Source organism: Hyla sarda, chromosome 1, assembly GCF_029499605.1.
Source record: "Hyla sarda isolate aHylSar1 chromosome 1, aHylSar1.hap1, whole genome shotgun sequence".
Lineage (NCBI taxonomy): Eukaryota > Metazoa > Chordata > Amphibia > Anura > Hylidae > Hyla > Hyla sarda.
This window is the reverse complement of record NC_079189.1, coordinates 497701691-497727078: the sequence shown is the minus strand read 5'-3', so window position 1 is coordinate 497727078 and position 25388 is coordinate 497701691. Positions and strand designations below refer to the sequence as shown.

The window sequence follows — 25388 nt, the reverse complement described above, 5'->3', positions numbered from 1 at the left end:
AAGGAAATGTTGGGGGGCTACACCAGCCTGTTAGTGTAAAATAATAATTTTTTTTACACTAACATGCTGGTGTTGCCCCATACTTTTTATTTTCACAAGCGGTTAAGGAAAAAAAGACACCCAAAATTTGTAACGCAATTTCTTCTGAGTACGGAAATGCCACATATATGGGCGTAAAATAAGGCTCAGGAGTGAGAACGCACTATGTACATTTGAGGCCTAAATTGGTGATTTGCACAGGTGTGGCTGATTTTACAGAGGTTCTGACATAAACACAAAAAAAGAAATACCCACATGTGACTCCATTTTGGAAACTACACCCCTCACGGAACGTAACAAGGGGTATAGTGAGACTTAACACCCCACAGGAATTTTCCTTAAAGTTGGATGGGAAAATGAAAAAAAAATAAAAAAAATTCACTAAAATGCTGGTGTTACTCTCAATTTTTAATTTTCACAAGGGAAAATAGGAAAAAAAACTAAAACTAAATTTGTAACCCCATTTCTTCTGAGTATATAATTACCTCATATGTGGATGTAAAGTGCTCTGCGGGTGCACTACAATGCTCAGAAGAGAAGAAGCACCATTGGGATTTTAGAGAGAAAATTTGTCCAGCATTGAAGGCCTCGTGTGTTACAAAGCCCCCACATAGTGCCAGAACAATGGACACCCCCCACATGTGACCCCATTTTGGAAACTACACCCCTCAAAGAATGTAATAAGGGGTACAGTGAGCATTTACGCCCCACAGGTGTCTGACAGATTTTTTGGAACAGTGGTCCGTGAAAATGAAAAATTTTATTTTTCATTTGCATAGCCCACTGTTCCAAAGATCTGTCAAATACCAGTGGGGTGTAAATACACATTGCACCCCTTATTAAATTCTGTGAGGGGTGTAGTTTCCAAAATGAGGTCACATGTGGGGGGGGGGGGGTCCACTGTTCTGACACCACAGGGGCTTTGTAAACATGGCACCCGACTTCTATTCCAACCAAATTCTGTCTCCAAAAGCTCAATGCTGCTCCTCCTCTTCTGAGCATTGTAGTGCGCCAGCAGAGCACTTGACGTCCACACATGGGGTATTTCCATTCTGGGAAGAAAAGGGGTTACAAATTTTGGGGGTCATTTTCTCCCATTACGCCTTGTAAAAATTGTAAATTTGGGGAAAAACCAGCATTTTAGTGAAAAAAAATATATTTTTTTCATTTACACATCCAACTTTAACAAAAAGTCGTCAAATACCTGTGAGGTGTTAAGGCTCCCTGTTACGTTCCTTGAGGGGTGTAGTTTCCAAAAGAGTATGCAATGTGTTTTGTTTGTTTTTTTTTTGCTGTTCTGGCACCATAGGGGCTTCCTAAATGCAACAACATCCAAAATCCAAAATGCCCCCAAAATCCATTTCTGCAAAATTTGCTTTCCAAAAGCCAAATGTGACTCCTTCTCTTCTGAGAATTGTAGTCCACAGAGCATTTTACGTCCTAACATGGGGTATTTCCATACTCAGAAGAGGTGGGAGGCATTTTCTCCCATTTTCTTTGTAAAAATGATACATTTGGGGGAAAAAAATGCACTATTTTTTTCATTTACACGTCCAACTTTAACGAAAAGTCGTCGTCGTCAAATACCTGTGGGGTGTTAAGGCTCACTGGACCCCTTGTTAAGTGCCTTGAGGGGTGTAGTTTCCAAAATGGTATGCCATGTTGGTGTTTTTTTTGCTGTTCTGGCACCATAGGGGCTTCCTAAATGTGACATGCCCCCCCCCCCAAACCATTTCAGAAAAACTCCCTCTCCAAAATCCCATTGTTGCAACCCTCCCTTCTGCCGCCCTCTACTGCGCCTACCGAACACTTGACATACACATATGTATTCAGGTATTTCCTTACTCAAGAGAAATTGGGTTACAAGTTTTGAGAATATTTATCTCCTTTTACCCCTTGTAAAAATTTAAAAACTGGGTCTACAAGAACATGCCAGTGTAAAAAAATGAAGATTTAGAATTTCCTCCTTCACTTTGCTGCTATTCCTGTGAAACACCTAAAGGGTTAACACACTTACTGAATGTCATTTTGAATACTTTGAGGGGTGCAGTTTTTATAATGGGGTTATTTATGGTGAATTTCTAATAAGAAAGCTCCTCAAATCCACTTCAACCCTGAACTGGTCCATGAAAAATTCAAAAATTCCGATTTTGAACATTTTGTGAAAAATCTCTGCAGAACTTTTAAGCCATCTGATGTCTTCCAAGAGTAAAAAGATGTCAACTTTATGATGCAAACATAAAGTAGACATATTGTATTTGTGAATCAACATACCGTATTTATCGGCGTATAACACGCACTGGCGTATAACACGCACACCCCCATTTTAATAGGGAAATTTAGGTAAAAAAAAAATACATATAAGATAAATGAAAGCCTAAATGCCATATCATCCCTCTAGCTTTGATTTTGCCTGAACTTCAGTTTGGTCCCCGCCTTCAAGTGCAACATAATTCCTCTCCTTTTATCAGCCCGTGTGCCACATTTACACCCCCCCCCCTTACCCTCTCATCATTTCCCCACCCCTCTCTTATCATGCCCCCCTCTCACCATGCCCTCTTCTCATCATACCCCCTTCTCATCATGCCCTCCTCTCACCATGCCCCCTTCTCATCATATCCCCTTCTCATCATGCCCCCTTCTCACCATGCCCCCTTCTCACCATGCCCCCTTCTCACCATGCCCCCTTCTCACCATGCCCCCTTCTCATCATGCCCCCTTCTCACCATGCCCCCCTCACATCATGCCCCCTTTTCCTCCGTTTTTTTATATATATATTTTTCCCATCTTCCTTACTTAGCCGCGCTCGGCAGGCCAGGTCCGGTGTCGGGTCTTGCGGGCTGCGGTCAGTGAAGCTGGATGAGTGACGTCCTCTGCCGGCTGCACAGCATCAGGGATGTCACTCATCATTCGCTGCATCCGCCGCTGGTCAGTGTGGTCGCCGCTGGCAGCCCAACCGCAGCCATCTTAGAATAGTCACAGCGGCAGCAGCATTGAATGAGGGACGTCCCTGATTTTGTGCAGCAGAGCTAGCAGAGGACATCACTCATCCAGCTTCACTGACCGCAGCCGACACCGGACCTGGCCTGGCGAGCGCAGCTAGGTAACGAAGATAAAAAAAAACCAATACAATAAAAAGCAGAGGGGAAAAGAAGGAAAAGGTTAAAAAAACAAAGGGGAGCCGCGCGCTGGTCACGGATTTAAAGTGGCCGCGGCCAGGCTGCTAATCCTTAACAAGCAGCCGATGCTGCGGCCACTTTAAATCAGTGACAAAAAGATTTATCGGTGTATAACACGCAGGCAGGCTTTTTGCCTTGAATTTAAGTTTCAAAAGTGCGTGTTATACGCCGATAAATACGGTAATTTATTTGGAATGTCTATTTCCCTTACAACCAGAGAGCTTCAAAGATAGAAATGCTACAAGATGCTACATTTTCAATTTTTTCATCAAATTTTTGAATTTTTCACCAAGAAATGATGAAAGTATCGACAAAATTTTACCACTAACATAAAATAGAATATGTCACGAAAAAACAATCTCGGATTTAGAATGAAAAGTAAAAGCATCCCAGAGTTATTAATGCTTAAAGAGGCACTGTCATTGTTAAAAACTTTTCATATATTGCAGGACTCATTATAATATGACATTTCACAATATACACCTGTTTAAAAAAAAAATAAAAATTCACCTGAAATTCAAGCTCAAAATAGCTGCCACTAGGGTTCGCCTTTCTTTTAGCCACACAGACTAGTCTAGATTTTACAGCATACTGGCCGCAAAGCATATCGGTATCCAGTATAGGAGATTTCTATTGTGTATGCAAAACTACAGATAAAGGATGTGTGGACATGCTGGGAGCTGTAGTTTTACAACAGCTGGAGGCAACACTGCTCTTACACAGGTATTTACAAACATTGCAGCTTCAGTTGTTACTAAACTACAACTCCCAGCATGCTGAAATAGTCAAAGCTTCCTCGGACTCCTGAATGACATAGAAGTTGATCAGACATTCAGGAGTCTGTGAAAGATGAATGACACACAGTGACAGCTATGCTGATTATCATCCAGCTTTACTAAGAGAAGATAAAACAGGTAGAACATGTATTCATAAAAATGCTGTACTTTTATAAAAAAAAAATCCTTGCACTAATTTTATAAAGATCTATTCTTATATTTATACATGTTATCCTTTTATGAATTCACTATAATGTCTTCTGATTACTGCAGGCAAGCTCCAAGTATCTTCCTCTGTGTAACATGACACAGCATAAAACCAGAGAGGAAAGGGTTACAGAGTAGAGAGTACTGATTGGCTGACTGCCCAGGCTTGCTCCTGTGAGGGAGACAGACTGACACGCCCCCTCCAGCCTGCACAATGAAAAAGTAACTCACCAGCAGATAAATGTTTATATCTCTGGATATATAGGTCTGAGACACATAAAAATTATATGCACATGATCAGGATTGGGTCCTGAGTAACATATCACTTTTTTTCTTTGCACTATGAAAGGTACGCTTTAAAGTGACAGTGGTCAGATGTGCAAAAAACGCCAAAATGGGCTTAAGGCCAAAATGGGCCTGGTCCTTAATGGGTTAAAGTACCTGTCTTCAACAAAAACGTTTTATATAATGTAGATAATACCATTATATGTATATTTGTAATATACATTGGTTAAAAAAGGTGTATAATTGTATCCCTACAGCTATTGCCTGTGTGTCTCTATGAGGAGTCCAAACACAGGAAGTATGGGTGGACAAGCAGGGCTCTGTGCACTATTGAAAAGCAGGACAGTGTGCACTGAGGCTTAATGACAGGCTCCCAGCTCACACATCAGGATGATTGACAAGCCAGGAGCCTGCACAGATCCCTGCTTGTCCTGCCCTCACTTCCTGTATTTGGACTTCTCATAGAGACACACAGGCAATAGTTGCAGGGACAGCATTTTTTCACCCAAAAATATACACAATTTTTAACCAATGTATATTACAAATATACATAGAATGCTATTATCTACATTATACAAAAAGTTTTTAATGATGACAGGTACACTTTAATAATGGAGCTATATGGTACAGATATATAAAAGCCAGTCCAAAGTAACAGTGCAAGCATTAGCCATGGGAACCATATTGAAGATTGAATGCATGGTCTAGTCTAAATTAGAAGCAATCTAATGAGTTGCTATGGAAAACAGCTCCAATTTTCCTGTATCCTGGTTTTCATGAATAAGCCCCAGCGTGTTATCCCATAGTGGCAAAAGTCCAATGCTATGTGACACACTTAATAAGATGCTTTAGGAACAGGATGAAGTGTTAAGATGCAGGGAATATCAGAGTGGAAAGTGAACCATAAAGCAGGTGAGGGTGATATGCTGGGGTGAGCTTTGCTGCCAAAGTATAAATGACCTGATGTAATACAGACAACCCCAACAATCTGTCGGCTGGAGAACACCAATCAAAACTACTGTAGCATAATGCAATGAAACATTCTGCATTCAGGCAGCAAATTAACTGATGGCAGCTGAGGGGCAATCAATATCCAGAGAAGGGACAGAGCAGGCTACAAGAGCCAGCAGCCCATGTTACAAGCAGCTGGAGGATTTGACAATATTGCCATTACTTAGGAACAGTTTTACAAGCAAGCTAATGTGCCATACAATTTAGTAGCAAAGGGGGAAATTGTTGCTTATACAACACCTTTATTTAAAGTTGCCACTGGGCTATGTAATAAAGCATACAGCAGTTTTTTTTTCTGCTTAATTTATTATGCACTATACCAGTGTTCCGTCCCATCCCCCCCACCTGAGAGCCTACAACTACAACTCTCAGCATGCACAGACATCCTTTAAGTCTACATTAACCCCTTAACAACACCAGACGTAAATGTATGTCCTGGTGAGCTGGTACTTAACGCACCAGGACATACATTTACGTCCTATGTATAACCGCGAGCATCGGAGGGATGCTCTGGTCATGCGCTGCAGGTCCCGGCTGCCGATAGCAGCCAGGGACCCGCCGGTAATGGCAGACATCCGCGATCGCGCGGATGTCCGCCATCAACCCCTCAGATGCCGTGATCAATACAGATCACGGCATCTGCAGCATCGTGGTCACTAAAATGGATGATCGGATCGCCCGCAGCGCTGCTGCGGCGATCCGATCGTCCAGAACGTCAGACGGAGGTCCCCTCACCTGCCTCCGCTGCCTTCCACGGGTGTTCTGCTCTGGTCTGCGATCGAGCAGACCAGAGCAGAAGAAGATCGATAATACTGATCAGTGCTATGTCCTATGCATAGCACTGAACAGTGTTAGCAATCGAATGATTGCTATAAATATTCCCCTATGGGGACTATTAAAGTGTAAAAAAGAAAAGTAAAAAAAATTTTTTTTTAAGTTTAAAAAAAATTTGAAAAACCCCCTCCCCCAATAAAAATGTAAATTGGCCCATTTTCCCTATTTTACCGCCCATAAAGTGTAAAAAAAATATTTTATATACATATTTGGTATCGCCGTGTGTGTAAATATCCAAACTATTAAAATAAAATGTTAATGATACTGTACGATGAACGGCGTGAACTTAAGAAAAAAAAAGGTCAAAATAGCTGCTTTTTTTTTTTATATAACATTTTATTTCCAAAAATTGTTATAAAAAACTTATTAAAAGTTTTATATAAGCAAATATGGTATCAATAAAAAGTTATAGGTCTTCAAAATAGGGAGATTTTAAATGTACTAATTTGGTTAAAAAGTTTGCAATTTTTTTATTTTTTTTTAAGCGCAACAGTAATAAAAAAGTATGTAATCATAGGTATCATTTTAATTGTATTGACCCAAAGAATAAAGAACACATTTCCTTTTAACCATAAATTGTGCTGCGTACAAATGAAACATTCCACAATTAGCAAAATTGTGGTTTTCTTTTTAATTTCCCCACACAAATATATTTTTTTTTTGGTTGCGCCATACATTTTATGGTAAAGTGAGTGATGGCATTACAACGGACAACTGGTTGTGTGAAAAACAAGCCCTCAACTAGCCTGTGGATGAAAATATAAAAGAGTTTGAAGGCGAGGAGGAAAAAACGAAAAGGTAAAAAATTGTCCTTAATGCCCAAATGGTCCTTAAGGTGTTAAATATATATACAAAAATCAAGAGAGAGAGAGAGAGAGAGAGAGAGAGAGAGAGAGAGAGAGAGAGAGAGAGAGAGAGAGAGAGGCAAATCAAAAAATGTTGCAGCCTTTTTTATTGGACTAACAGAATTTTGTAGAGACAAGTTTTCGGGATTCCTCCCTTTATCAAGTCCAAAGCAAATCTAAGCTCACAAGCAGAAGACACAGGTTACATCTCACAAATATTAAGGGGTTAAGACAATAGATGTGGAGAATTCACACTAAGATAGACCATAAAATGTCCTGCTAAAGGAACAAGATACTGCAACATTTTTTGATTTGCATCTGCATCACTGGACTAATACGGCTACTCAAATTATTATTATATATATATATATATATATATATATATATATATATATATATATACATACACACACTCCCTGTATTTTAAAAATAATCCTGAAACCTTGAAATTTAGGCCTAAAACTAATCTGAGACTTCCAGTTCTTTACAGATTACTTTCCAGCAGGGTCCTCCTGATCCTCACAGACAGGGTTACATAGAGATAACAGAGGTACACACAATAGATTTGTCCCACAGATCATAATGACCTCTAAAAAGTCACAGAGAATACCCATTAATGTTTCCAATTCATCTGAATGGGACAGATCCTGCCTATTGTTGCCTATGCCCATGGGTCTTTCTGTAAAAGCATATCTTTAAATGTTGCTAATAAGCCCAAGCAAGATGGCAACCCTCATAATAATGTACAAAAAAAATAAAAGATTATTAAAGAACATGTTTTAGTATCTGGCTCAAATCAGGAAAAAAGATTGAAGTAATACATTTATTTTAAGCACTGGGGATCATCAGGTTCTCAGATCCTTACTTACGGCTGTGCTGAAAACAAACTTTAAGCAAACTTACCCTTCGACGAAGTCTATCCCTTTCTTCACGGATGGCATTCATAGTAGACTTGGTCCTGTTGAGATCTTCCTCTTTGCTGCAGAGCATGGCAGTGAGACTTTCGTTTTCTTCCCGTAGACCAGCCAGCTCTTTCTCCCATCGCGACCTTTCTTCTGCCAAATTAGGATATAATTCCCGACCCAGAACACCCTCTATTTCTTCCACAGTCTGTTAAAAAAAAGAAGTAAATAGAAAAAAAATAAAGAGACAATATTGGGAGCTTAAAGGAGAACTACGGGATTGAAAATTTTATCCCCTAACCTAAGGATAAGTTTGAGATCGCGGGGGGTCCGACCGCTGGGGCCCCCCACAATCTCCCGTACGGGGCCGCGGCTCTCTGCATAGAGAGTGCATGTCGACCACCGCACGAGGCGGTGGCTGACACGCGCCCTCCATTTACTGCTATATGGAGGGGGCGTGTCGGCCGCTGCTTCGTGCGGTGGTCAACACGCCCTCTCTAACCAGAGAGGCGGGGCCCCATACGGGAGATCGTGGGGGGCCCCAGTGGTCGGACCCCCCGCGATCTGAAACTTATCCCCGATACTTAGGATAGGGGATACATTTTTCAATCCCGTAATTCTCCTTTAAATACTGTATTCTTATTAAAGACATCACAGGCACAAATATTACACTGATATGTGTGTATTGAGGTAACCTGTATGTGTGTAAGTTTTTGCAGAGGGTGAATATTAAATCAGATCAGTCTCTGATTAAAAAACACATTTTCTGTAAAATATTTCAAAATTGACAAAATAATTTAAAAAAAATGCACCAAGATAGAAATGTCAGATTAGCATACAGTTATGTCTCAAGACAGATATATAAATGATTACAGTTGTGGTCTGATTAGACACTGGGTGTTGCCACAAGGGATCCTAATACTACTCCCCCTTGCCCTTTAAAAAGACTCACAGGCCGGCATTTATCATTGTAGGTGTAATTGAAGCAGTTTTCTACACCTTTTTTTGTGTGCAGGAGCGCCAAATTTATTAAATGGTCACAGAGCATTTGATAAATTTTGTGCAGGTCACATTTTTTGAAATTTCTCTCTTCACATACACCAAAAAGCTAAGCTAAGTCTGGGCTGGTGTAGTTTTAGAGACTTTTCAGTGGCTTTGGGCCTTTTTTGTGCCTTTTCACAAAAAGGTGCAGTTCATAAAACCCATCCATATCATGTGCATTTCCAAAATCAATGGATTGCAACTCAAAATCAGCAGAAATGTGTAAACCAAAAGGCGCAAAAAAGGTGCAAATAAACCCTGCTTGCGCCTTCTTGCGCCTTTTCTAGACACAAAAACAGTCTTAAGACAATCATAAATGTCGGCCACAGAGTCTAATTTTTAATAATGTCCCTATTGGCGAGCAATCGTTGCTAGACAAGTCTCTACAATGCATTCCATAAAATGTTTTCCATTTGACAGACTGTGAGAGGGGGCACAATAACAGGACTGAAATAAGCAGGATGGCTTCATCTAGACTGTTCTGATCAAGCTGTAAGTAGGTGTTGGGAGCAGTGGTTACATGAGGGTACAGAAAAAGGCTCCAGATGGCCAAGACAGACCACCAGAAAGGAGGATCATTTGATCTGTCTGGTTTGTGTACAGAGGATTATAAGCTTTCAATCCTGACTTTGCTGTGGTGTCACACACTTAACCCAACTTCTGGTCTGATGATTTGGGGAGCCATCGCATATGACAGTCAGTCACCCCTAGTAATGAAACTAGTGACACTAACAACTCATCGATACATGTTTTGCCTCTCATATCAGGGCTTCTATCTGGCCATTCTCAACTGGGTAATGCTCACTTACAGGCAGCAAGGGTTTCTCGATAACTTCTTCATCAGATTGCAACGCTTCCTCTGTTTGCCCAGTCAACAGATTTATTGTCAATCGAGTAATTGTGGTAAGCAACGTTCATCAACCTACAAGATCTACTGGCCCAGATGAAACATCTATGGGCAAATGTGTTTTAGGGTGCCATATGAAACCTGTATGCCAACATGCCCAACCATATCTCATCTTGTATCCAGGGTAGAGACAGCCAAGTAGGGCATTAAAGGGGTATTCCACTGGCCAGTGTTCCGGCTGAACTAAAGGTTCGGAACGCAGCCAGAACACTAACCAGTGGAGTACCCCTTTAAAACCTCTGTCATTTTACATTTTCCCCCAAAAAGTTATATCTTTGCAGTTAAATTTTAATATTGTATTCACTTACATATATTATTACATTTACATATACAGTCATGCCGTCATTGTTGGCACCCCTGAATTTTTTAAAGAAAATTAAGTATTTCTCACTGAAAAGGATTGTAGTAACTCATGCTTTGCTATACACATGTTTATTCGCTTTGTGTCTATTGGAACTAAACCAAAAAAGGGAGGGAAAAAAAAGCAAATTGGACATTATGTCACACCAAACTCCAAAAATGGGCTGGACAAAATTATTGGCACCCTTTCAAAATTGTGGAAAAATAAGATTGTTTCAAGCATGTGATGCTCCTTTAAACTCACCTGGCACAAGTAACAGGTGTGGGCAATGTAAAAATCACATCTGAAAGCATATAAAAAGGAGAGGAGTTCACTTAGTCTATGCATTGTGTGTCTGTGTGCGCCACACTAAGCATGGACAACAGAAATAGGAGAAGAGAACTGTCTGAGGACTTGAGAAGCAAAATTGTGGACAAATATTAACAATCTCAAGGTTACAAGTCCATCTCCAGATATCTAGATTTGCCTTTGTCCACAGTGTGCAACATTATCAAGAAGTTTGCAACCCTTGGCACTGTAGCTAATCTTTCTGGTTGTGGACGTAAGAGAAAAATTGATGAAAGGTGTCAATGCAGGATAGACCGGATGGTGGATAAGCAGCCCCAAACAAATTCCAAAGATATTCAAGCAGTCCTGCAGGCTCAGGGAGCATCAGTGTCAGCGCAAACTATCTGTCGACATTTAAATTAAATGAAACGCTATGGCAGGAGACCCAGGAGGACCCCACTGCTGACACAGACATAAAAAAGCAAGACTACTTTTTTCCAAAATGAACTTTTTGAGCCAAAAATCCTTCTGGGTAAACGTCTTGTGGGCAGATGAGACCAAGATAGAGCTTTTTGGTAAAGCACATCATTCTACTGTTTACTAGAAAACAGAATGAGGCCTACAAAGAAAAGAACACAGTACCTACAGTGAAATATGGTGGAGTTTCAATTATGTTTTGGGGTTGTTTTGCTGCCTCTGGCACTGGGTGCCTTGAATGTGTGCAAGGCATTCTGAGGATTACCAATGGATTTTGGGTCACACTGTAGAGCCCAGTGTCAGAAAGCTGGGTTTGCATCTGAGATCTTGGGTCTTCCAGCAGGACAATGACCCCAAACATATGTCAAAAAGCACCCAGAAATGGATGGCAACAAAGCGCTGGAGAGTTCTGAAGTGGCCAGCAATGAGTTCAGATCTAAATCCTATTGAACACCTGTGGAAAAGTCTTAAAATTGTTGTTGGGAAAAGGCGGCCTTCCAATAAGAGAGACCTGGATCAGTTTGTAAAGACAGAGTGGTCCAACATTCCGGCTGAGAGGTGTAAGAAGCTTATTGGTGGTTATAGGAAGCGACTGATTTTAGTTATTAGTTCCAAAGGCCGTGCAACCAAATATTAAGTTAGGGGTGCCAATAATTTTGTCCAGCCCATTTTTGGAGTTTGGTGTGACATAATGTCCAATTTGCTTTTTTTCCTCCCTTTTTTGGTTTAGTTCCAATACACACAAAGGGAATAAACATGTGTATAGCAAAGCATGTGTTACTGCAATCCTTTTCTGTGAGAAATACTTAATTTTCTTGAAAAAAATTCAGGGGTGCCAACATTTACGGCCATGAATGTATAACATTTTATACAATTCCAACAATTTCTTCTTAGCGCATTATTATTTTGTGTGGCTATTTTAGCAAAATGCAAGACATATAAAGAATGTTACCTTAATGGCCAGGTCACAGTGTTCACTGGCTGTTGTGAGTTGCTCAATGTGTCTATCAACTTCAGCAACTGACAAATTGCAGCTACTCTTCTTTCGCCCACAGACAACATTTTCTAGGCCAGTCAGTACCCTCTGTAGCTCGGAGTTCAGGTCACTGCAGTTGTCTGTAAGGAGCAAGAATATATATATATTTATTTATTTATATTAGATAAATCAAAGATCCACAAAGCCAATAATGTTGAAAATAAAACACTGACCTATTCTGGACTCAAAATATTACAGAAATGTATACACACATCTCAACAATCAAAATAAATATGTCTCATTGTTGTGTTTCTTACACCAAACTGCAGACCTCTATATACAGCAGTACACATTATGGGAGGTGAGGTACACACTTTCATAAAGCAGTGTATAAAGGCTGCAGGAATGCTGCTCTTTCTTCCTACAGCTTTCATTCTTAAAACAGATTGATACATTTCAGATTATTTTCGAATAGAACTGTATTAATCAACTGTGCCAAGTTATAGGTGTAATTTCAAGTCACAACACTGTTTGCGCCCGAAAACTTAATGAAATGCCTCAACCATAAATGTGTTATCTTTCCTATGGTGTGGGAAATACCATAGCTGCTTCAAGGTAGAAACTATACTGTAACATGTAACACAAGGAGCACAATACTTTACAAAGTAAATTCATATTATGCAAAAGACTATTTTACATTTTTGACCTGAGGTTGCACCTAAACCAGTGTTGGTTTAATGAACTTTTATTTTATTTACATTTACATGATATATCACTGTGGGACTTGCAGAATACAGTAACTTACTCGCATATTGGTTATTTAAGGCTCTGGTTAGCTGACACTAGCCTACTGTTTTAAATTAGATATTGAGTAAATAAGAGTGGATCTGGTGGTCAGGCGTTCACTATCTATTAATGGCAATAATTGAAAAAATAGTTCCAATGCCAAACTAAATAGAAATCGAGTTCAAGTGCACAAGTAACAACCACCAGTGATGACCTATGATGGCATGATGCCACGTGTCTGGTTTGAATCTTGGCCAGTCTCAGTGATAAGGAATGGAAATAGAGGTAGTCTAATTACAGAAAACACCTACAGTATTAGCTTAGGTTGTGTTCAGAATGTCTTGTCTTAATAAAAACACACTGTAAAGAGTAAAATTGGATTCCATACAAGGCTGCAGAGCTGGGCCATATTATTAATGAAGGTCTCACTTTACAAGTATGCAACTCCCAGCGGCATCACAAATGAAAATGTCCAACGTTATTCCTTAGTGTCCTGCTGCTTGCTAAATTCAACAAGTTTCATAAGCTTCTTTATTTGGTACCCAACAGAATTGCTTTATTACATGTCTCTAAGGAGAGTAGTACGTTTGCTACACACTATCTTCAGCCAACACATGACATTCACATAACAGGTAGAGGTCTTACTTTGAAGGCAATGATTGAGAATGCCGAACATGTTCAGTTATCCAAGAAGGGCCACTATATACTGATTTAGTATGTCAAACTCCAATTTCTACTCTTTAATTGCAAATAAAGTTTCCAGTCAATAAGTATTCATTCCAGTTTAAACAAATGTAGTGAATGAAATTAACCACTACTGAGAAATAAAGAAGGTTCTGATCAGTAAAAGAAAAGAGACTTGTCCAAGAAACAATGTCATGCCTCAAAGCATGTTCCTTGCTTTCATGAGTGATAAGGAAATAAAGTATGGGTACTAGTGTAGCCAGAGAGACAAAGAACTATGGGCAATTCATCTGGTGCTTATATGACATAGTAATTGGCTAATGCATTGGAGTGTCAGTGATCAATAAAGGTATTGTATTATTTAAGATAGGTTAAAGATTGAGCTTTGTGACTTGGATGTGACAGGATCTGTGAGTTGACTGTAGTGACTACCCTAGGCTGATCCATAGTAAGTTGCATGCTGCTTTTATAGAAGACCTCAAGTTTGTACATTTCCTTCATCTAATTGTCAATAAAGTTTGAAATTTCATTACTAACAACTTGGAAAGTGCATAACTCCCCTTTTGCTAGTGTTGATAAGTCTTATTTATTTGTTAACAAAATGATGACCTGTTCATAAAAAGTGAACTATAGAGTACAGGAAGAAAAGACACATAGATATTAATCTACTTTTGGATAGATAATTTATATTGTTCATGCATCAACCCCTGAGTTTTGCAGCACTTAGTTAGGTATTAATTGTCGCTTGGCTGATGTCTGTTTACAAAGTTATAAAATCAAGTTTTACTTTTAAGCTCAAGCGTCATAGAGGCCGGGTACACTGTTGTACAGAATCAACTTTACAAAAAAAGGTTTGGTGGTTTTAGATCTTAATGCTATTACTTAATGCTAGTTACATTCCTGTTAAGTAAATATATAGGAGAACATGAGTGTGGACGCTGCTAGACTGTTGCACATAGCACTGTTTTGAGATCAAGAAAGCTACCATTTTAATTTCCATATCAACATTTGGAAGAATGAATATCACTGACATACCGTGTCATTTCCACAGAAGTAGATTCTGCACACAGTTTATGAGCTAGAAAGACAAGACAATAAAGCTCTTAGAAAATTCCCACTGCAGATCTCCTGTCCATGAGAGCGTGCAGAGTTGTTCAACTGACCTTGAAGCGCTTAGATGCTTACAGCCAAACGTTACAATTTACTACAGTAAAAAGACTTCCCCCAAAATATGCCTCCAGGGAAGAGGAGAATCAGTCAGCTCTTAGGAATCTCTACCCTGCTTTCAGGGTATCTATTAAAGCATAAATCAGTAAATAAAGTGCGGTAGCCCTTGGGGGGTGTATGGCAGGGATGGTATGATGTTGGTATATGAAGGGTTAATATTAACCCAGTCATTCGTGACGCCAGGGTGAGGTCTGGTATGCTGAATCTATGTTCCGGCCTATCGCCGCCCTTCCCAGAAGCAATAGGTGCAATGAAATGACTGAAGGTCCACAAGTAGATTTAACTTGAACTTGAATAACTTTACTGCAGTGCTTGCAATATCCAATACGTAGTAACAGTCTCATATAACAGTTCTTAGGTTGCTTAGAGACTGGCAGAAGTTGCGGACCTTGCATGAAACTTATAGGCTCTGAATTTAGGGAATGATGTGCAGATCTGTCCGGATTTAGGGGAAATATTGAGTCCGGTGATACTGCAGAGTGCTTAGGGGATGGTACACTCTATAATTTAGCCGCAAGGCTCAGGCCTAACTCACTGCGATTACCGAGATATAGGTCTTCTCTAATCAAGAGCCAGGAGAAAGAGAGCGGTAAGATGGCCGCCGCTCCCTTATATGGGCAGGGGGAGTGGCGATTTTGATTGGTCCGAACGTCTGCCCTTCACTTTACATGGTACCATGGGATTGCTTACATCACAGGATCTATATACATTGCAAAACCCAAAATGAGGCTAGAGATACCAAAGTGAGGCCTGGAACGCATCCAGAATGAGGCTTGGAACGCATCACATGACCCGAAGGCCCAGCGACACCATGGAAACAAGTAATTAACCATTTATATACAGAAATAATACTATTTACGTTATTCTATGGATAAATTAGAAATCTATACACTATAATAGAGGCGACTAGGGGCGGACTGACTAGCAGATATTACTAAGTCCTAGGGACTCTGGCTACGGGGACCCATAGATAAATAAGTACCGTATGAAATGCGGTACTAGGACACCACAAAAGCTTCAGAACAATTAGCTGCTGTTACGCTTATACTTTATGATACAAAGGTATACAATGTACATGTATGACTGTGATTAATGAAGCATGTATAGATCCATAAACAGCCTCAGAAGATAAAGAATTAGGGTGCTTTCACACTATGAAGTTCACCAGTTAATAAATGTACGTTATTATGTATTGTTAATGGGTGTTTAATAACGGGTGAAATAACGGGTGCTAACTGCTGAATAATGTCTATCCAAATAACGGCCAAATTCATCCATTAAGACCAGTTATAACATCCGTCATGTACGGACGTTTTAACACCTCTGCCTACAGACTCCCACAGCCAGGACTACTACTACTCCCATCATGGAACAGACTTGTTTCCATGATGGGAGTAGTAATTCCCTGGCTGCAGGAGTCTGCTGGTGACTGGGAAGGTTACATTAGTGTTTGTACTACTACCCCCATCATGGAAGAGTCTATTCTATGATGGGGGTTGTAGTACAGGGGCTGAGGGATTGATCGCACCGGGTCCCACTTCTGACACCCGATCCGATCAGAAGTTATTATGCAGGAGAGCGGGCGGCATGCTCCGCAACCCTGCGATGTACATGATGTATTTTTTACTTTCATTTTTACATTCCCCGCAGGGAGCCCTGAATTGCTGATACTGAGAAGCCAATCAGGGATCCCAGCGGGGTTTTTAAAATGGACAATGTGAAGGGACATATGTATATTAAAACTGTTGTGTTGGGGGGGGGGGGGGGGGGGGGCATAGAGCGCCATATATCTAGCCCCCCAGCGCATTAATAAAAATATGACCCCCGCCAGCACATTAATAAAAATATGACCCAGGCCAGCGCATTTATATGTATACATCTATACCCCCCGCCAGCGCATAATGTGACCCCGCCGGCGCATTTGTCTTAATTTTCCATTGCAGCGCTATATCTGAATGGTATATCTATCAGAACGCATCCTGCAGCCGCCGGACAGATGATCCTGATAGATACACTATTCATTCATAGCGCGGTGGCTGCATATGTATATAGAAGCGCTGTGGGGGGCAGATAACGCTATATGTCTGCCCCCACAGCACATCTATATACATATGCAGCCGCCGGTGCTATGAATGAATAGTATATCTATTAGGATCATCTGGCCGGCGGCTGCAGGATGCATTCTGATAGATATACCATTCACATATACTGATGCAATGGAAAATTAAGACAAATGCGCTGGCGGGGGGTATAAACGTATACATATAAATACGCTGGCAGGGGTCATATTTTTATTAATGCGCTTGCGGGGGTCATATTTTTATTAATGCGCTGGCGAGAGGCATATTATAATATGCTGGGGGGCTAGATATATAGGGTTCTATGCTCCCCCCCACATGTCCCCTCACATTGTCCATTTTAAAAACCCCACTGGGATCCCTGATTGGCTCCTCAGTACCTGCCATTCAGGGCTCCCAGCGGGGAATTTAAAAATGAAATAAAAAAATACATTGTGATCGCAGGGTTGCGAATCATGCTGTTCTCTCCCCTGCTTAATAACTTTTGATCGCATCGGGTGTCAGAAGTGAGACCCGATGCGATCAATCCCTCAGCCCCTGTACTACAACCCCCATCATGGAACAGAGTATGTTCCATGATGGGGGTAGTAGTACAAACACTAATGTAACCTACCCAGCCACCGGCAGACTCCAGCAGTGTGGAATTACTACTCCCATTATGGAAACAAGTCTGTTCAATGATGGGAGAAGTAGTAGTCCCTCAGCACTGCAGGAGTCGGCTGATGTCACCTCTTCTGAGCATGCTCAGTAAAAATAACGTCAGTTATAATAACGGGCATTAACGGTTGTATTTACTAACATCCGTTGGCTATAGACTTCAATGTTAAAAATAACGTCCGTTAATTTACCCGTTTCTTGTGACGGGCGAAAAATTGGTGCATGTCACGTTATTTCTCCCGTCACAACTAACGTCCGTTAGTCATGACGGGCTATAACGGGTGATAACGGGTAAATTAAAAAACCCATTGACTTGAATGGGGTTGTTTATCGGGCATCAATAATTATTTTTCAAACATATGTTTTAACGGGTGAACTTCATAGTGTGAAAGCACCCTTATTTATCACCCTGCAAAGCTGATATGACATATAGGAGGCAGGATCAGTCACAATCTTTCTGTGTAATAAATAAAAATAAAAGTGTGCAGTATGGGCTACACATGGTAACTGCTAAAGTTTAGGGGAATAGACTGAAATACTGCACAGCTGTTTACTTCTAATTCCCTGAACACCTTTTGGTGTAGTTTTATAGTTTTTCCATATGGTACCATAAAACAAAGTGATGTATTGTAAACAGGAATCAGCCATTACAATTAGGACCTGCTGCTGGAGATGCATTAAACAAGCAAGAGCTATGGATTCACATGGCGGCCACAGTGCGGTCAATCAACAAGCTGTTTTTTTTTTTTCCCCCAAATGAAAATATTTTCTTTAAAAATGTAAAATAAATAAACAACATACACTGACATGGATTTTTTAGATGATGGTTATTGTTTGCACATATTTTAAAAGTGGTGCATTTAGTCAGTAGTGGTCTTTTTGAAAACAATCAAGCAGACAGACTAAAAATGTTATTACAACATCTAGTTAAAGAAAAAAAAAAAACAATACAAAGATTTGTCCAAGAAATTTTGAATTAATAATGTATAGTGGGACAGGGTGGTCTGCTTTTAGGATCCTTATAGGACCAGAGCGGAGTATAACTACAAGGGCTGTGCCTAGTCCAGGAGGACCTGTCCTGACTTGCATTATATGAACAACCCATTCATTTTACTGGGCACCATGTAATGCCTTATTTCATTATTCAGTCAAACACTTTCAGTTCTTTAAACATAGTGATAGGTCAATTTGAAGTTTAGATTCTGAGTACTTATCAGCTGCTCTATGCTCCATAGGAAGCTCTTTTCTTTTTGAATTTATTTTCTGTATGACCACAGTGCTCTCTGCTGACACATCTGTCCATGTCAGGAGCAAATTCCCATAGCAAAAGTATGAAGAAAGAAAGTGTATATCTGCACTCACCACCGGATTCAGCAACGGGAGCTCCTATGTGGAATCAATCTTCTGACCACAGCATAGGAACATCTTTGTGCGCTTAGAGGCCTCTGAGCGCACAAAGACGTTCCTATGCTCTGGTCAGAAGATTGATTCCACATAGGAGCTCCCGTTGCTGAATCTGGTGGTGAGTGCGGATATACACTTTCTTTCTTCATACTTTTGATATTGCTACCTACCCTTTCATTTATCCTAGCACCTCCACCCGGCCCTTATGATTGCTGGCTCGATTGTATGCTTACCTCGCTGTATGCCTATCTGTTGCCTGTGTTAAGCATTTGGTGCCGTCCCTGCCATTCCTACCCACACGTATGAATTCCCATAGCAAACCTATTCTGCTCTGGACATTTCCTGACAAGGAGAGAGGTGTCAGCAGAGAGCACTGCGGTCAGACAGAAAAGAAACTCAAAAAGAAAAGAACTTCTTGTGGAACATACAGCAGCTGATAAGTACTGGAATGATTAATATTTTTAAATACAAGTGATTTACAAATCCATTTAACTTTCTGGCACCAGTTGATTTAAAAAAGTAAATTTCTCCACCGGAGTACCCCTTGGACTGTTGAAACCCCACTCACCATGAGGTGTCCTTTAAACCATAAACCGGCCCTGTTTACATACACAGAGCCAAAAATACAATTAAAAAAGTCTATAAACAAACAGAGAAAAAAAATAAACAAATACAAAGTCCTTCTAGATCTTGTCCTTTGTGGAATTTGAATCAAGAACCCCAGTGCTGGCAGGCAACAGTGCTAACCACTAACCCAACATACTGAATATAGGTAACTAAAAATACAATAATAGAGGTGCACCTGACCAATAGTCCAGTATGGGCTAAGAACGCATGTTGTTAAATGGAATTAATTGTACTTCTGTAATCTTCCTGGAGCATTGCCTAGATTACTGTCCCTTTTATAGTCTTTATCTAATCAAACAAACTGAAGATAAGCACACATCAGTATAGCAGCAATAGAGGATGCTTAGGGCAGGGAGACAAAAGGTTAAAATTAAGGGAAAGGGAGTGATTACAAATGATGGTCTATTCCAATAAGAAAAAAAAAGTGTTAGACAACCCCTTTAACTGGAGAGACAAAGGGGGAGATTATCAAAACCTGTCCAAACGAAACGTTGCTGACTTGCCCATAGCAACCAATCAGATCCCTTCTTTCATTTTTGAAAAGGCTTGTGAAAAATGAAAGAAGTGATCCAATTGGTTGCTATGGGCAACTCAGCAACTTTTCCTGTGTACAGGTTTTGATAAATCTAACCCATAGTGTTTTAGACACAACTATGATCAAAGCCACACCGTACGGTATTCTTCAGAGAAAACAAAGTATCAACTGTGATTAATATTTAAATATACTGTTTTAAAATAATTGCTCTTTATGGAATGCTAAAACAAAATGGGCAATTCAATGCAAACCTATGTTTTCTCTTGCTCTTCTCAAATTCCCACTACGACAAGACAGACATCTGTGCTGTCTCTTATACCCTTTGCATTCTTGCTGTACTATGCAAAGATTCTACTAAGCCTTCTCTATGCAACATGTATAATGCAAAGCTCTGCATACAGAAACAGCCTAGCTGTCATCACTCTTTTCCATCTGTTCCACTTTTAATGTAGCGATAATCTGGGGCAGGGTGGCCCAAACCAACATAATAGAAATTGTAATAACCTCACCCACACTGTCAAAACAGTGCACTGGAACCATGGCATGACAGGGCTTGTGTTAGAACTAATTATACATCTACCTGTCATTGACAAGAAAGAACAGATCAAAGTAGAAGATGTTCCGTATAAGGAATGCCAGTTGAAGAGGCAATAGAAAAGAATAGTACACAAAGCATAATGTATTTTTGTTTTTATCGTTTGATAATTTTTTCTCATTTAATTAATATTAGCTAATAGCTTATAAGTAATAACTATAAGTCATGATATTACAAATCAGTGTTTACGGGTCTTTGCAGGCTTCGTTTGGTGACCTCATTGTAAAAAAATATAACACATGGATTTAATAAGGATAAGCTCAGACCATGCTGACAGCAGAACCACAACCTTAGAGGGAAGTTAATGTAAAAAGTTTGCAGCAAAAAAGTAATTGATACAGCACAACTTCTCAATCTTTTCTAGTGGGGTTCACTAGCTGGAACATGGTGGTACTTATGCCTCACTGCCGGATGTAGGCCACGCCAAAATTATTAAAAATCGTGTTAATTTACCTTAAAGTGTTGCTGTCCATCTGATTTCAGGAGATAGGCTCCATAAACTCATAATGAAGGCAGTCACCTGCAATGAGACGGATGGAGGACCAAGCCAGCGAGACAAGCACGCTGTAGCATGCTTCACTAGGTTATATCTAGAGATTGGTGAAAATTTGGTGAGATTGGTGAATTTTTTTTTTTTTTTTTTACATGAAAGTAACACATATTTGCTGTGGGTATTAAAGACTGAAGTAAAAATGGTTCTAATTTGTAAAAGAGGGCACAACACGATCAGGACTGATAGGTTTACATGCCTATATGCTCTTGTGGAAAGATGCCCAATCACCTAACCAAAGTGTATTCCTAATGTGCTACCATACTTTCTGCCAGTATTATTCAAAAAGAGATAGCTGATCGTTCACCATGGCTGGACCTAAAAAGTAAGACAATTGGACCAGTAAGAAAAGTAAGAGGATTGTCATAATTAATTCTGTTTTTCCAGTTTTCAAATTATATAGCTATTCAAGGGCGGAAACAAGAAATTGACTTTCTATATGTCATAATCATAGAAAACAGCATTTTCTTATATATTACAACTAGCCAAGGTCAGGCTACATAGATACACCAGAGAAGAAGGATTGTAAATGTTGTTGATAGCTTCTGTCAGTGTGCTAGTGTGAATCGATTGGTAAGGAAGGTTTAGAAGCAAAAATAATTTGGGCACCAATAGTAGGGGCATTTATTACAAGTAATGGGAATTCAGGTTTTGTCATCATGTAGCTGATGGCTTGATGAACAGTTTAGGTAGGCCAGCTGGTGAGGTTTATAGCACACAGCCAGCTATTCCCCAAAGGACTAAGGCTTTGACGTGAGAGGTTTCATGATTCTGATGATGGTTTAAGTAAATTGCAATGTATCAAGTTCTGCTTGGTGGTTGCAAAATGAAGTAAAGCTGCAGAGTGACTTTTATCCTACAGAAAGCACAGCATATATTTGTTATGGGCTTGAGGTTTCAGGCATATACTGTGAAATAGACGCTCATAGCAGACGGTGGGTTGTGAAATCTAACTAAATAAATATAGACAGAGCTTTTGGTACTGGTAGTTTTGCTAAACTGTCAGCATAAGGCAAAGCTTAATTTATGACGACTGTGGTGTGGGCTTAAGAAAGTAAATAGGAACTATACTTTAAGGTCTGTTAAAGAGTCGGTGCTTTCATTGTCCAATTACGTGCCTTTAAATTTTCCCAACCACTTGGGGCCAGTAATTTACTGCATTTTAGAGCCAAAATATGCTACAAATAACCTTGAACCCATAACCACCCAAATTATTACAATGATGTCATTTGAATGGGAAATTTTACTGCAGATGGATAACATGCTCGGTCAACATCTTTTAATGCACAGGAGCTGCTAGATTTCAGGTAACTAGAGGAAACCGGATAGTAATCTGGTCGGTGACTGGTAACACATGAGGAACCAACTGCTAAAAGAAAATTCACATCCAGCATTCACAGATACTTTCACAACTTCTTTTTACATAAAGGTAAACATGTGTCAATGTCCTAAAGTCATTGCTTATGAGTGGTTCTGGGTACTCCTGAGAAAAAGGCAAAGAAGTGATTTCAGTATGATATTAAGACGCATGCCTCATAACCAAACACATAAATGGTTTATTTCTAAACAGAGCACCAAATGTACACTAAATGCACACCACATTATGCAGTCATGTTTGAAAAAGGCCTACAGAACATACAGACAAATGCTATATACCGTATGTCTGTCATGGAGCATTTCATGTTAATTTATTTTTATTTATTATAATTTTTTCATAAAGTTGGTCTATAAAGTGCAGTTCACTGTTTTAATATAGCTCAGACTGCAGGATCTTGATATATTCTGACCCTTGAAGGCTGGGCCATTTTTCATTTTTGCACTTTTGTTTTTTCCTCCTCCCCTTCTAAAAATCATAACACTTTCAATTTTCCACCTACAGATCCATTTGAGAGCTTGATCTTTTGCGCTACCAATTGTGGGGCACAATTAAAGAAAAAAATCCCATTTTGTAGATTTTGGGGGCTTTTAATTCACGCAGTGCACTTTTCGGTAAAAATTACACCTTATCTTTATTCTCTAGGTCGTCCACACGTTTAAATTATTACCTAACTTACTTAGGCTTGATTTTGCTTTACTTCTTTAAAAGAATTATAAGTTTTTGTACGAAAATTAACATGTTTAAAAATGTCCTACTCTGACCTCAACAAACTTTTTTTTATTTTTCCTTATACAGGGATGTGTGAGGGCTCATTTTTTGCACTATGATCTCGAGATTTTATCGGTACCATTTTTGTTTTGATGGGACTTTTTGATCGCTTTTTAATAATTTTTTAGGATATACAAAGTGACCAAAAACATGCAATTCTGGACTTTGGTATTTTTTTACGTATTCTCCATTGACCGTGCGTTTAAAGTAAAATTTTTATAGTTCGGATATTTTTGCACGTGGCGATACCACATATGGTTATTTTTGTTTACACACACACATATATATATATATATATATATATATATATATTTTTTTTTTTTTATGGGAAAAGGGGGTTGATTCAAACTTCTATTAGGAAAGGGTCAAATCCTTTTTATTAACTTTTTTTTTTTTTTTTTTACTTTTTTTAAACTATTTTATAGTCTCCAGGGTGGACTATAACATGCAATCATTAGATTGCATACACTGTTCAATGCTATGCCATAGCATAGAATTGATCAGTGTTATCTGTGCTCCACTGCTCCAGCCTGCCATGGCTGACTGGAGCATCGAGGGACAGATTGGACAAATAGGAGGCAGGTAAGGGCCCTCCTACCGTTCTATCAGCTGATTGGGTCACCGCAGATTTACCGTGGTGGTCTCGATCAGCTCCACTTGAGGATAGGTCACTAGGAATGGAAGGAGGGTGAGATAAGTTGTGACCATCACTTATTGTGAATGGACTGATCTCATCTGCTAACTGCTGAAAGGTTATTCTCTACAGGAAGTGTCAGCTATTTTTTAGGCTTATTGGCCAGAATGAAAACTGCAAGATTTAAGGATATTTTATAATACAGATAGTCACATGGAAAATGAGAAAACACATTGACCCAGATTTATCAAACTGTGTGAGATAAAAACTGGAGTGATTCCCCCCCCCCTAACCAATCAAAGCTCAGTTAAAAAGCTCTGGTAAAATGAAAGCTGAGCTGCGATTGGCTGCTGTGGGAAAAGCTTTTCACTTTTCCTATCACAGTTTGATAAACTTTATCCGTTAATTCAAAAAACACACTGTGTTGTAAAATTTAGTCTTACTACTTATACGAGAACAGATGAAATGAAGCTGCTCTGAGTACAAGACCAGTGAGGAAGGTTAAAAGGGGTGCAAAACATCTTATCACCTATCAAAAGAATTGGGAATAAGATGTTAGATCCCAGGGGTCCCACTGCTGGGGACCCCCGCGATCTCCGGGCCAGCAGCAGAGGCGTCCGGAACACGGGAGAGTGGAGCTCCCGTGTTCGTGACGTCACGCCACGCCCCCTCCATTCATGTCTATGGGAGGGGGTGTGACAGCTAGTACATAGCTGTCACGCCTCCTCTCATAGACCAAATGGAAGGGGTGCGGCGGCTGTAGTCGTTAGTCATCTGGCACGGAGCAGAGTTTGTTCCATGCACGGATGACCGGGGTGCCGCGCCAGCGATCGTGGGGGTCCCGACAATCTAACATCTTATTCCCCATTCCTATATTTAGTAGATAAGATATTTTGCGCCGGAGTACCCCTTTAAAGAGATAAGTTTAACCCCCAATGACATTCTATGCATCCTGGCTGTGAAGGTTAGCGGTTAGTAATTTGCAGTGCAAGCAGCTTTCTGTTCCTGTTCATAGGATGTGGCTTAAACTATTCTTTCCTCACACAGTTTACCAATATTATGTATTAATCTAGAACCCCTTTTGGCAGCATTTTACAATGAACTATGAAAGGCAAGTGTGATTGAGTTACAAGTTACTTACTTTCAGACAGATCATTCCATTCCTATTAGGATTATTCGTCAAAGTTTTATTCAGTGATCATTATTACAAAATAATAAATGCTCTATTTTAGGGAGATTTACTGTACTAATACAAAGGAAAACCCACATCTATAGCAACCAATCAGGTCACTGTATTCATTTTCCATAAAGGCAACTGAAAAGCGCTCAAAGTTCTGGAATAGACTATGAACCTGTCC

The 25388-nt window shown here is 39.8% G+C and overlaps 1 protein-coding gene across 6 annotated transcripts in view; it reads right to left on the bottom strand.

Moving 5' to 3' along the window:
• Window positions 1-25388, bottom strand: part of MCC (MCC regulator of WNT signaling pathway) — a 418752-nt gene that overhangs the window by 92115 nt on the left and 301249 nt on the right. For all 6 annotated transcript variants that reach the window (XM_056537453.1, XM_056537452.1, XM_056537454.1 and 3 more), the window contains 2 exons: window positions 12084-12247; window positions 8080-8286 (listed from right to left, as the gene is read on the bottom strand). In XM_056537453.1, the coding sequence (XP_056393428.1) occupies window positions 8080-8286; window positions 12084-12247 (371 nt within the window). The remainder of the gene's footprint in view (window positions 1-8079; window positions 8287-12083; window positions 12248-25388) is intronic.